The sequence below is a fragment of the Felis catus genome, chromosome B1, assembly GCF_018350175.1.
Source record: "Felis catus isolate Fca126 chromosome B1, F.catus_Fca126_mat1.0, whole genome shotgun sequence".
Classification (NCBI taxonomy): Eukaryota; Metazoa; Chordata; class Mammalia; order Carnivora; family Felidae; genus Felis; species Felis catus.
Window position 1 is genome coordinate 166,481,099 of NC_058371.1, and position 13,027 is coordinate 166,494,125.

At 35.4% G+C, this 13,027-nt stretch overlaps 1 protein-coding gene across 1 annotated transcript in view; it reads left to right on the top strand.

The window, feature by feature from the left end:
• GABRG1 (gamma-aminobutyric acid type A receptor subunit gamma1) overlaps positions 1-13,027 on the top strand; it is a 71,487-nt gene that overhangs the window by 21,501 nt on the left and 36,959 nt on the right. The window contains exon 3 of the mRNA XM_003985410.6: positions 3,707-3,774. Coding sequence (XP_003985459.1) covers positions 3,707-3,774 — 68 coding nt within the window. The remainder of the gene's footprint in view (positions 1-3,706; positions 3,775-13,027) is intronic.

Consider the following 13,027-nt stretch of genomic DNA (forward strand, 5'->3'; position numbering starts at 1 on the left):
TTGTTTCTTTTTTTAATGGAAAAGACTGTTAAACTTATGTTCTAGGATTAGAGTTTTTAATTGACCAGAATTAATTTTTAATTAACCTTAATTAATTAATTGGAATTAATATAAAAAAGTGACCCAGAAGCTACATGATCTGCTAAAGATATCTTTATTTGAATATGTCATCCAAGAAAGCATGGTTAAAAATGATTATGAAGAGAATATTTTTTAAATCCATTTTATTTGATGTCTGGAAAAGAGGTATCTGGTTTTAGCTATCTGGAAGCTGAACATGGAAATTTCATTGACCTCACTGCTTTTTTTTTTTTTTTAATTCTTTTTCCTTCTTCATACTATTCTCTGCACTTTCTTTAAGGTGCCCAAAATGTCCATTCTTTCCATATATTCACTCCCACCAAGAGTTTATATTCTGGTGAGATACTTAAAGCAAAGTACTTAGAATCACAATGCGGAGAGGGGCTTTGCAAAAATAATCCAGTGTTGTCTACCTGCCTTCCATCTATGAAAAATGTAATTTGCTATGGAAGTACATGTTTTTTCAGCATTGTTATGTTGTCACAAAAAAGGAGATCTCTCATTTCCATGTGTGTTGAAGAATTAAACATAGTCTGTGGCCGCTTTCTAATGATCACTTAATGAGCCTGGAATGACAACGTCCTTTTAGTTTTCTTTTTTAAATACCACCCCTGCAATTAAACAACTTTGGACTGAGAAAATCATGGTGCTAAGAAAAAATATTTACTCTTCCAAGAAGCCTATATTTTCAGTGATTTCACCCACAAGTATTGTTTATAGTATGAAGCAATAAAAGTGGTAATGAGTCACTGTTAAGGAACAATGCAGATTTCTGTTGTTTTCCTCATTACTGTATATTTTGAAAGATATCATCTCTAGCTGTAGTTTCAAAATTAATCTGAAATATTTTAGTCCACCTGCAGGCTTATTCTTCCTCATGTTTTGGGCCTGAAGTTTAAAGAACCGAATGAAATACAAAGAGCCCAAAGATCTAAAATAGAAGACACAATAACTTTAAAAATACTCCTGGTATGCAAATATATATTTGTTGAGTTATTTATTGAATATCTTCATCAATAGCAATGTTCTACATGGGACTCACTAAATGTGATTCTTCATTCGTCCCATCCCAGATGGACTTGTTTTATGTTGCTCATGAAATATTTCTGTGTGGCTATGCCCTAATGCAAGAGTTAATACTTTTATAGTATACATATATTTGTCTTATAATTGGTTAAGGAAATATTGATATCAGGAAACCAGGATAGATCACTCAAATCTAAAATGTTCTACACTGTAAATGTGAAAAGTACATCCTGTATATAGAAATGTCTTCAGGAATCTTATTTCTTGGCATAGACAATGTTCAGCCCTTACTATCATGCAGTAAAGAGATGTTTAGTGTTTGTTGATTTATCAGATGAGCTGAAAAATAATCTAATTAAATAAGTCTGAACGTTGCCCTTAATTGCTTTAACTGGCAATATATATACTTACATATGGAACAAATCAACCTATTTTTTATTAATTGGGTTTCATAAAATCCATTAGTGTAAATCTGACCAAAATTATCTTAATTTTGTATGATATTTATTGGCTTCATTTCATAGTCAAAAATAAATGGCAAATCATCTCAGAAGTCATCAGGCTTTATAAAGCCTTCTATAAATCATGTGACCTTACATTTATACAAAATATAATTATTGGCTAGCAGATTGAATAACACAGTCATGTATTGTACAGGTCTACAGACCTATAGTTTTGCATACTAAATCTACTTTTAGCAAATCTCATTTATCTTTCTAGTAAGGAAATATATATGCCACCTACTAAAATCTTTATTTGAGGAAAAACAAACTTTGTAAATGTTATTATGTTTTTCTAAGTGTAGTTTAGTTTTAATCACAAATGGTAAAATTTAACATTTTTCAAAATTCTCTAGGCACTGTTTTTGCCAAATGCCTCAAGTATTCCATTGAATCTTGCTGGCATGGGAGACCCTCTAGCTTGGAAGTTTCCAATACAGGGGCCTTGGAGCAGGATAGAGACTCTGACAGGTGGACTCAGCTATGTATTAGAGGTGGATGTGTGTCCTGAGAGGTTGAACATAGTGTCAGAATTGTAAGAATGATAAATATTAGGCCAGAAATGGGAAATCAGATAAAATTTAGCAAGGGGAGCCGAGTAAATACTACTAAACATGCCACTTTGGTATAGAAACTTTCAATCTACAAGGTGTTTTTTTTTTTCTGTTTTCTTTTGTTTGCATCATCTCTCTATAAATCTCTGTGAGGTATCTAATAGGTTTTCTTCTTGAAACGGTTTTCTTCTTATCTACTTTGTGAACCCTTTACATTCACTCCTCAACAAGTATTGGCTAAATCAATAAATGAACCCTTTATATTTTATTTAGTAGGATAAGGAGAATAAAAGAAACTATGTGACAATGTTTTTCACAGCAAACAAATAAGCACAATTAAATATGGTGGCATTGCAGATGTTTATTTAATCATGTCATTTGACAACATTTAAAAGGCTGACCTGCACTACACATTTTGATAGAATATAAAAACAATGATATACAGTATATACCATTTAAGACCAACTGGAAAGACAGAAATGGTTATGTATGAAACACAATAGATGAACTCTATAGTGACATCTCTACAATATACTCTGTGAAAGTTAGATAAAAATACACCTAACTCTGGGGCACCTGGGTGGCTCAGTCGGTTGAGCATCCGACTTCGGCTCAGGTCATGATCTCACAGTCTGTGTGTTCGAGCCCCGCATCGAGCTCTGTGCTGATGGCTCAGAGTCTGGAGCCTGCTTCCGATTCTGTGTCTCCTTCTCTCTCTGTCCCTTCCCTGCTCATGCTCTGTCTCTCTCTGTCTCAAAAATAAATAAAAACATAAAAAAAAATACACCTAACTCTGGAGCCAACTTAAACAACCTAAAGGAATGTTGTTAACACGGGAGAAAGAAGTAACAGCAAATATTTATGAAGCTCCCCATAAGAATCAGACCTGAACGTAGATGCTTGACAGACATTATCTCTTTAATCCTCAGAACCATGCTTCAAGTCCATTGTGTGCTAGAACATGCTTATATTCGCTCACAATAGCTACTTGATATTGTCCCAAGTCTGCTTTCAGCAACTTCCCATTGGTATCCTTAAATGAGTCTCTGTGGGAATAGTCACCCATGGATATCTGTAAGAACGATAAATCAAGGCTTCCTCCCCACCCACCACTGGAGCAAGGCTGTTGTTAAACATTTACCAGCACACCATTGATATGCATTAAGTAGGATTATTTTGTATTTAGCTTCTAATACCCATTCCAATTCTAAAATCCTATAATATTGCAGAAAGCAAATTATCTAGCAATTTTTATTGAATTAACTTTGTTAATTTTAATGAATGATTTAAATATTTATAACACTTTTAGGTTGTACATTAAAATATTTTAGTTAAAAGTGTTAATTTTTACATACATAATTGATTAGTAAACTGAAAAGGTGTTTGTGTTTTTGTAACGGGCTATGTTTCCTCATTTTCTAATGAGGGATATTTTATTATTTAAATGGTAAATGTTATTATTTATGAAGATTTATTAAAGCTAAAATTTCTTTAACACAACTTCTGATCTTACCTTTGACCACTCCTTGTGTTGGTATTTTGCAGTGAGGCCCACAGTAATTGAAACTGATGTTTATGTAAACAGCATTGGACCAGTTGACCCCATAAATATGGTGAGTAATGAATATTAAATAATTGTCTGCCATAGAGTTCTTGAGTGTATACCTTCACAAAAAAATGGTTATGTGACTAATTCTGATAGCTAATTCTGAATGAGCTCAGGGCAACTTGTGAAATTACTGTGTGCCAGGTTCAGGGACTAGAGCTAGAATATTCCTTATCTATGACTGTGTAGTCTGTTATTCCGAAGTGCTGTGTTTGGTAGGAGCGATGCCAAGGCATAAAAAATTATCTGTAGAAATCTGGAAAGAGAACCAGAAGGACTGAAGGGAAAACAGAGAAGAAAAGGACTTATTGGGAGAGTGGAGAGCACACACAGAGTCATGGAGAAATGAAACAACCTAACAGGATCAGGGGAACTTCCAGCAGTTTGGTAACACTGGAACATAAGGTGATATGTGAGGAAGTGAGGCTGAAAGATGCTTAAGGTCTTTATTAAAGATAGTCTTCCAAGCCATAACAGAAGGCTGTGTGTTGCATGAATTATATCCACTTGGATCAGAGAAATGACTGGAAGCTTTTCATCAGGAGGGTATCATAGGTGGATGTATATTTTAATAGATCACCATTATAACAGTGTAGAAGATGGCTAAGACCAGTTAAGAGAGTTAGAGAGACCACTTGAGAGGTTGCTTTAATCTGGGCAACAGATCTTCTATTCTGGGGCAATCTAAAATTCATATTCTGAGGGAGTACGGCTTAGGGCTTTAAAATATAAATTTTAGGGTGACACAATTCAGCCCATAACACCACCTAAAGATAATTCTTAAGACTGCTGATTTACTCTCTTACTTCATTTATCCATTAGTACAACAGTCAAATCATGTCTTTATTATAGATCTTAACCACTTTTTTATCTGAATAACCATCATGCCTAACAATTGCCTGTGTCTGCTGATTCCTACAGTATTACTGTGAGCCCCAGGTTTTCTCTCACTTAATATGATGTTCACGCAATTGTCATTAGCTTTCACAGCTGCCTGCATTGACTACTGTACTGACAGTATTTTGGCCACACCATAACTGACATCCTTGTCTCCTTGTTGCAAATGAATATGAATTGGCTGTGGAAAGAAGTTGAAGTTGAGAATCCGAAATGAGGAGCTAACTCTCAGGAAAAAGAGCTAGAACAAGTATTTGTCAGAAATTAGCTAAACCTCTGAGAGATGGGAAAAACAATCTTAAAGAGAAGGAAAGAAGGAATAAATATCAGACCGTAAGGAACACATACATTGAAAGACCTGAAAAATGAAGTTGAGGTAGTAAATGAAACATCAAAGCTGGCAACAAAAAGAAGATAAAACAGTGGCAAAGAAACCAAGGAAAAAGGAAGCTCTAATAAGTTTTTGAGTATTAGCTCTGCCCAAATTGAATTCCTAAACAAATAGTTGATTTTTGTAAAGATGAAGCATTCTATATACTTGTGTGTATCAACATTATGTAAATTTGATTACCAAAATGCTCATTTTCTCCTTAGGAGAATCTTACATAATGTTTAATTCTAATTAACCAATGCTTAAAGAAAACAACCCTACTGCAGTTTATGGAAGGCTACGTTTTCTGAACTGTGTGTTTTGTCTTGGGCTCTTGTTTTCAATTTGTTGAATTCATTTTAAAAATGTGGTCATTGGGGCGCCTGGGTGGCTCAGTCGGTTAAGCGTCTGACTTCGGTTCAGGTCATGATCTCACGGTCTGTGGGTTCGAGCCCCGCGTCGGGCTCTGTGCTGACGGCTCAGAGCCTGGAGCCTGCTTCAGATTCTGTGTCTCCCTCTCGCTCTGACCCTCCCCCATTCATGCTCTGTCTCTCTCTGTCTCAAAAATAAATAAACATTAAAAAAAATTAAAAAAGATAAATATTTAAAAATGTGGTCATTAAAATAAAGAGAAATAGGATTTAAGGCTTTGTTAGTATTCCAGAGATGTTTTGACAAGAATGGCTACTGAGAGGCTTCTATAGTGTTTTTGTGTATAAAAGTTTCATAGGATTAAAGATTTAGTTTTCCCAGTAGGGCAAACTACACACTTGTAACCCTGGCCAGTGATAGTTTTTAAAAAAGCTAATTAAATGAAGTTGCTATTTAAACTGGTGATACTAAAAGCACATACGAGGGAAAAAAAAAAAAACACATGGAATAATTGATAATGTTTATTAAAAGGGAAACATTGTCATACTGGGGATTAATAAGAAGCAGTTTACCTGGAAGTCTGTTTTAACTAAACAATGCAGGAAGATTAGAATTCAGTTTTCGTAAAATGAACAAAATTGCTTTGAATGGGAGTGTCATTGAGCAAGCAGACTTGAGTGTAATTAAGCAAGTAGGAGGAGAGGGTGTTCTTTTTTTTCCCCTGTTAACTACTCACAAATTTAAGTTACTGGTAAGGAACAAAATTAATGTAATAGTTTAATGGTTTTATTTGTTTTAATTAGCCAAAATTTGGTTTCATGTACAACGGTTATTTCTTTTTCAGCTTGGCTATAAAAAATGGTATCTCTGTAAATTACTGAGAAGACCTAAAACATTATTCTACAGTAAGATATATTTTTCCTTTTTTTTTTTTTCATGGTTAGATTAATGGTTTCAATTTTGGTTTCACTATCAAAACTTAGGATATTCAGTAATTGACCACTGAAGAAATTAGTCAATAAATAGATTATTTCTATAGTTTACATTTAAATTCAAAATGAGTAACAGAGGCATTAATGAAGACTGAACAAAAATAAAGTAACTTGGATAAAGGCTGTTCAACTACTTGTGCTCTAATTAAAACTCTGAGTAATTTATGAGCACAACAGTGTATAAAATTGTTGAATCACTGTATTGTACACTTGAAACTAATATAACACCATATATTAACTATACTGGAGTTAAAATTAAAAAAAAAACCTGAATAATAATAAACAACCTTAAAAAGAAAGAGAACAAAAACATACAATTGGAATTAAAGGAAAAATAATGTTAAAAGAGGTTATTAGCCTGGAATTAAAATGTGTTTTAACCTCTTCATTTTGGGGGCTTTGGGAAAATTATGAGTTGTTACTCTTCTGAATAAATATCTCAGGATAATGTAACAATACCAGCTTACCCTCTGATAGCTAAGACAGCATTCAACGCGTGCAGCAATTCTCTGACTCAAATGGAAATCACTAAGAGTTCTAAGCAATCCAGGATGACGTTATGGGTATCTAACAGGAGGGTAAGCACAAGGGGGTTAAGTACAGAAACAGTCATAGGTGAAAATTCCAGGTATAGTTTGGAGGGAAAGACCAAGCAGGCACTGCACCAGGCGGTGGAGATGGGCTGGGGAATTGCACAGGCAGGCACCATGATCTCCCTGGAAAACAAGCTCACCTTTTTCACTGAGGACCACTCCCACATCTTCACCTTTGGCGGATACAACCTCCAACCCCTGTGGCGACTCTATCTTTGGTCTGGCCCCCATGGCGAGCGACACGGACCAGAAGCCCTCCGCTGCCATCCTGTGTGGCAATGGGCCTGGCTACAAGGTGGTAGGCGTGAGTAAGAGAATGTTTCCATAGTGGATTATACTCACAACAAACACCAGGCTCAATGTGCCGTGCCCCTCTGCCCTTAGACCCATGGCAGGGAAGATGTATCGGTCTTCGCCAAAGGCCCCACCTGCTGCATGGCAATCATAAGCAGAACTACTTTCCCCACACAATGGTTTATGTGGCCTGCGTCGGTAACAACCACGACCACTGTGCTTTGGCCAGCTGGAGAAGCAGATCCTCTCCAAGCCTCCTGCTCCTTCTGCTGGGCCTGCTCCCCTTATTTTGAAGGCCCAGGGCCTGGGCCCCCACCAGCCTGTGACAGATGGCCAGTGTTCCTCTCTCAGTGCTGCCCACTGCCTGGGAGACCACACCTCAAGAACTGGGTAGGCAGGAGGCTTGACAGCCTCTACAGCTGCCAGGAAGAGGACCCAGAAAACCAAAGACTGCTGCCTGCCTCACTCTCCTCTGGAATTTTTCACTGGGGCCAGACCAGTTCCTGGCCTCCAGCCTTTGCTCCCCTCCCTCCCTGCTGCCCCTTTGACCAACAGAGTAGGTTTCTCTTGGGTAGTCAGAGAATACAGACTGCAGAAATTCTCAAAGCATCTTATATTCCTAGCAAACATATTTCTCCAGACCTGGAAGCCCTGGAGATTCCATGGAACATTTCGGATCTGACCTTTCCACTCCCCTCACCTCTAGAACCACCAGGTCTCACCATGCTCATGTCCCAACCTGCAGGGGAGAGAAAATCCTTCTCTGCAGGATGGGCAGTTTGCTCCCTCACTTTCCAAGGCCCAGGAATGAGTGAACTCCTGGGACTGGCCATCCAACCCCAGAGTGGCAGGGCTGGGAAGAGCAGCCTGGAGAAGCAGGCACTGCCCAGCTCTTAACATCCATGCCCACTCCTCTCTGAAGCGACACTCGTGTTTGGAATGGCAGTAACTTATTTTCTTTTTAGTGTTGGTTAAAAGGGAATACAAACCATTTAAATAAAACTTTCCAAATATTTCTGAGGCAAAAAAAAAAAAGGAAAGAAAATTACAGGTATAATTTGGATGTGACTTTACTTATCGAAACCGGTGCATCCTTATATAGTTCAATATTAAGAGATAACCGAGATTAGTATTTTGATACCCTGGGCCAGAGAAACAGAGTCAACATGGATGGACCTAGAGGGTAGGGCCTTAAGGCTAAGAAAAATAAGTCAGTCAGAGAAAGAGAAATATCACATGAATTCACTTGCATGTGGAATTCGAGAACAAAACAAATGAGCAAAGGAAAAAAAGAAGAGGAAGACAAAGCAAGAAACAGACTCTTAACTACGGAGAACAAACTGAACAGAATTTAAATAAAAACTTAAAAAAAATATAGGTAAAGAATGAGGTCCTAGTTCATGTGTGAAAAACTTACTTTATATCATTCTAACTGCCAGAGTAGTACATCACACAGTCTTAGGATATGGAGCTGAAGCTGAAGAGATGCTTCCTGCATTAAATGGCAATTGGTCTTGGTAATGGAGACAGAGCGGAGGAGTAAGGGCACCTGTCCTGAGGAGTGCGAGTTAGAAAGTAGCTAGAGCGCCAGCCAGACTGGATTGCAAAGTAACTACCTGCTGGAGATGACTACAAGGGGGTGAGCAGGACACAAACAGAGTTGAGTGAACCTAGCAAGAATCAGGATGCTTTCTTTCTGATCAGTATAGACATATTTAAAAATAATGCTCCCTTACAGACTCCTTTTACCAGAAAAGGAAAATCCAAATGTTCCCCATAAAAGAAAAAAAAATACTCTTAAACAAAAGTATATGTGGAACCACAAAAGTAATAAACATGATTCATTATGGACCAGAAATAGGGGATTTTCCCAGCAATCAAATTTTGTTCTACTCATTTAAGTGGAACAGCCAAATATCAAATATGTGTCCAGGGGGGAGGGGGGGGGTTGAGGAGTTAGGGATTATAGTTAATAATCTATGTGAAAATGGTGAGAGCTAACTTTTAGGTCTTTCATTACTTTATCTTATCAGACTCATTTTTGATAATAAACTCCCCATGCATATAACTTGTGTCTAAACATTCTAAATATATTGAGAAAGCTGGTGCTCAGATAAAGCTTTTTCTTGAAGAATTTCTTCCACTGCAAGGAATATATTTCTTCAGTATGTTTCATGCAATTGGCGCTAATATTCAACTGATTTCTCTCTCTCCTTCTCTCTCTCTCATTCCCTCTCTTTTTGTCCCTGTTGCTTCTGGATTCCAGGAGACAATGCTTTAGGCATAGCTTCAACATATCAAAGAAACCCTGTTTATTCCTTTTGCTATATTAACAGGAATTAGTCACTCCTTGCCAAGTACATTAAGTTGAGGAATTATGAAACTGAAACAACAAAAGCATAGAAACTATATATATATATATATATATATATATATATATATATATAATTTGTATCTGGATAATTGATTTGGATATGCTAATGAAGAGGAAGATAAAGGGGTTTTGTTTTTTTGGCCATGACAAACTAACGTACTTGAAGAAATGTATTTATATTTAACAATTTTAAGTTTATTTGTTTGGTTTGTATGATATTTTAAGGCTTGTTTCCATGGTTTTAATTTTTTAACTTCTGCATATTGTGTTAATTTTTTGGCATTTGTTAGTCTAAAATCTATTTATTTTCATAAGCTTTGTCTTAAAAACAATATAAAATTTAGGAACGTTTTGATTGCACACTAGTAAATATAAAACTATAAATGAACAAATGTTATTCTCATCTTTATTCTTCTTTGATCCAGTGTGCTCATTTGCCCCATAAGTAAGAAGTTAAAGCTCTAAGATTAAGAAATTAAATTAATAGCTGAATATCTAAAAGTTATTAAAATAATATTATTATTATTTGATGTAAACAAATACATTTTCATTTTTATTTTGTGGTTTTGTTTATCATGCATTTATTTCCTGCCTGTGTTATGACAGTTGGTGCATTGGCTACTAAGTTATAAAAGATAAGACCGTCTTCTTTCAGAGAAGCATAAATCCTAATGGAGAAATTGGCTAAAAAATGCAAATCAGATCAATACAGAAGGGGGAGTACCCAAAAGAATGCTGTGTATGAACCCATATGTATTTAAGTTACAAATGGTGACCTGATACTATTTATGTATGTATGTGTGTATGTATTTGTTTATTGTTATTTATTTATTTTTGAGAGAGAGAGAGAGAGAGAGAGCGAGCGAGCAGGGGAGGAGCACAGAGCAAGGGGGCTTTATGTACATAGTATTACCAAATGCTACAATATTATATATATTGTTTTATAACTTTGTATATTTGCACTTATTATATCATGACTGTTACTCCATTAATTATTTTTTTTAAATACCATTAAATGTCGCATAATATTTGGGAATGTATTTGTGCCATAATATATTAATAATCCATTATTTAACATTTGGAATGTCCCCACTTTATTGTGATTAAGGAGGTGCATATTTTGAATTCTTTTCTAATGATATGCCTCATGGTAGAGACTCTGGGCCAGTTACAATTTGAGTCCTTTATGAATTAGTAAATATAGAATGTTGTAGAATGTGCCTGTACTTCTTGGTAGTTCTGGCCTCAAGCTAGGCTTTAACAGGGAAAGTTCTGGCAGAATGAGGGTCTAGATAGTATGTTTCAACTTGTGACTTTCACACATGTGATTAAAAGCTGGTTTTGGCCTTGCTTTCCTCTTCCCAGCTGCTCTAAGGCACTTTTTCATTTGTTATGGTAGATTCAAACATACCTCTGGATTCCTCCTTTTTTCACCCCTTTGTTTAAAACTGAATTATTTGGGTTATTTGGTACCTACCAAGGGCTTTCAATACTGAACCCAAAGTTAACAGGCAACCACTTGAAAAAAATTGTTTTGTATCTCAATATAAAATGTATTTATAGGAGAATAGTGATATGTGTTAATGCTTTGCTAATAATATAAAAACATAACCAAACAATAAACGTCTAGGAAAAGGCAGTTTTGTACATGTAGTGGTACTTTAGCAATGGCCTACGTTAACTTCAAGGGGTTACTATTTCCTCATTTTAGAAGATTACTTTCTAAAATTGTGTAGAGGTACATATTTTAGTTGAATGTTAAAAACCATACTTCTCTTAAATACACACACACACAAGTTCTGCTATGCTGTTTAATAAAGGGAGCTTGTATTTAGAAAGGTGGCAGTCCACATGGTTCAGTTTGAGAGAAAACTACACAAATCTTCCCATTTGTAGATATCAACTCCAAAGTGTGTCCAAATGTCCTCAGCTTCTGCAATTAAAGATCTATTATTCTGTATAGCAAGGGTGTCTCTCTTTCTTTCATTTTCTTATTTTCTTCTACTTTTTTCTTCCTTATGCAAAAGCCTGGTCAATATAGTATAGAAATGCATTGAGGAAGGGCTAAATCTTGGCAATATTTTCCAACCCTGTATTACCGAAACTGTATAGAAATACATTTTTTAAAGAAAAATCCAAATTCTCAGCCATTGTTCCAAGAGACTTCGGTTAAGTAATTCATGACAGGGATCTGGAATCAGAAATTTGAAGTGTTCTTCAAAGACTTCTAGTCAACCAGGTTTGGCAGCCACAGCCTGAAGCCATATCCAACAATCAGAAATTAAATGGGATTAAATGAAAGTAACAAAAACACCTACGGAAGTATTTTTATGGGAGGAAGGGTCATTGAAAGACGACACGTCCATTTCAGTCTTTATCCTAACTTATGTTTAAAAATTTTAATTTCTAACATTCTATAACATTCTCATTATCAACAATGTTCTCATGATCACTGGACTTTAGAGCTCAGAAAGATCATAATAATGATCTTGCCTTGTGCCCTCATTTTTCCAGTGAGACAGAATAAGTGACTTGGTCAGCATTATATTCTAGAAAGTCACAGCTTTGGGACTATAGTATGATTTCCTGATTCCATCCAGCCAGTGTTCTTTACAACGACTTCTCACTGCAATATACCCTTTCAGTATTAGTATCCATTCTGTTATCTAACATGTATTTAAAATTGTGCATATAATTCAAAGAAATGCCTTATCTCTTATTCAATGTGTTATTTGTTCATTTTTTAGTAGAAAGGATTTTAATAAAATATTAAAGCTTTAGGTCTTAAATTGGCAGTGAATATGAATGAACATCAATTGCTCTACAATTTAATTAAAATGTGAAAGGAGAAAAACTTGTATAAATGTCTTGACATTTGATGTTTTGCTAAAATGGAAATTATGGCAAATTTCTATAATGGGAATTCTGCAAATTATGTGCTAAGCCTTGGATTTTCTAATAACACTCAGCTTTGTGATATGCACAATTATACCCAAACTATTGAGGTAAACACTGGAAGTCAGTGCTTCTAAAACAGTACACACAATGCCATTCTAGCAGCATACGACAGTGTCAGAAAATTCATTTTCTGCATTAAGAATATGGACAATGGAAATAATCTATAAAGTGGTAATTAATATAAATAATGTAATTATTTATAATGTAATAATAAAATAAATAATGTAATTATTTATAACGTAATAATAAAATTATTATTATTTATAATAAAGTAATTAATATAAATAAGACATGAGACATGTAGATTCTTTCTAAATACAGTATTCCATCTTGCTTAGATAGGAAGAATAATTCTTACAGCAAGAAATGCTTTTTTCAGCTTTATTGAGGTGTAATTGACAAAAATGTAT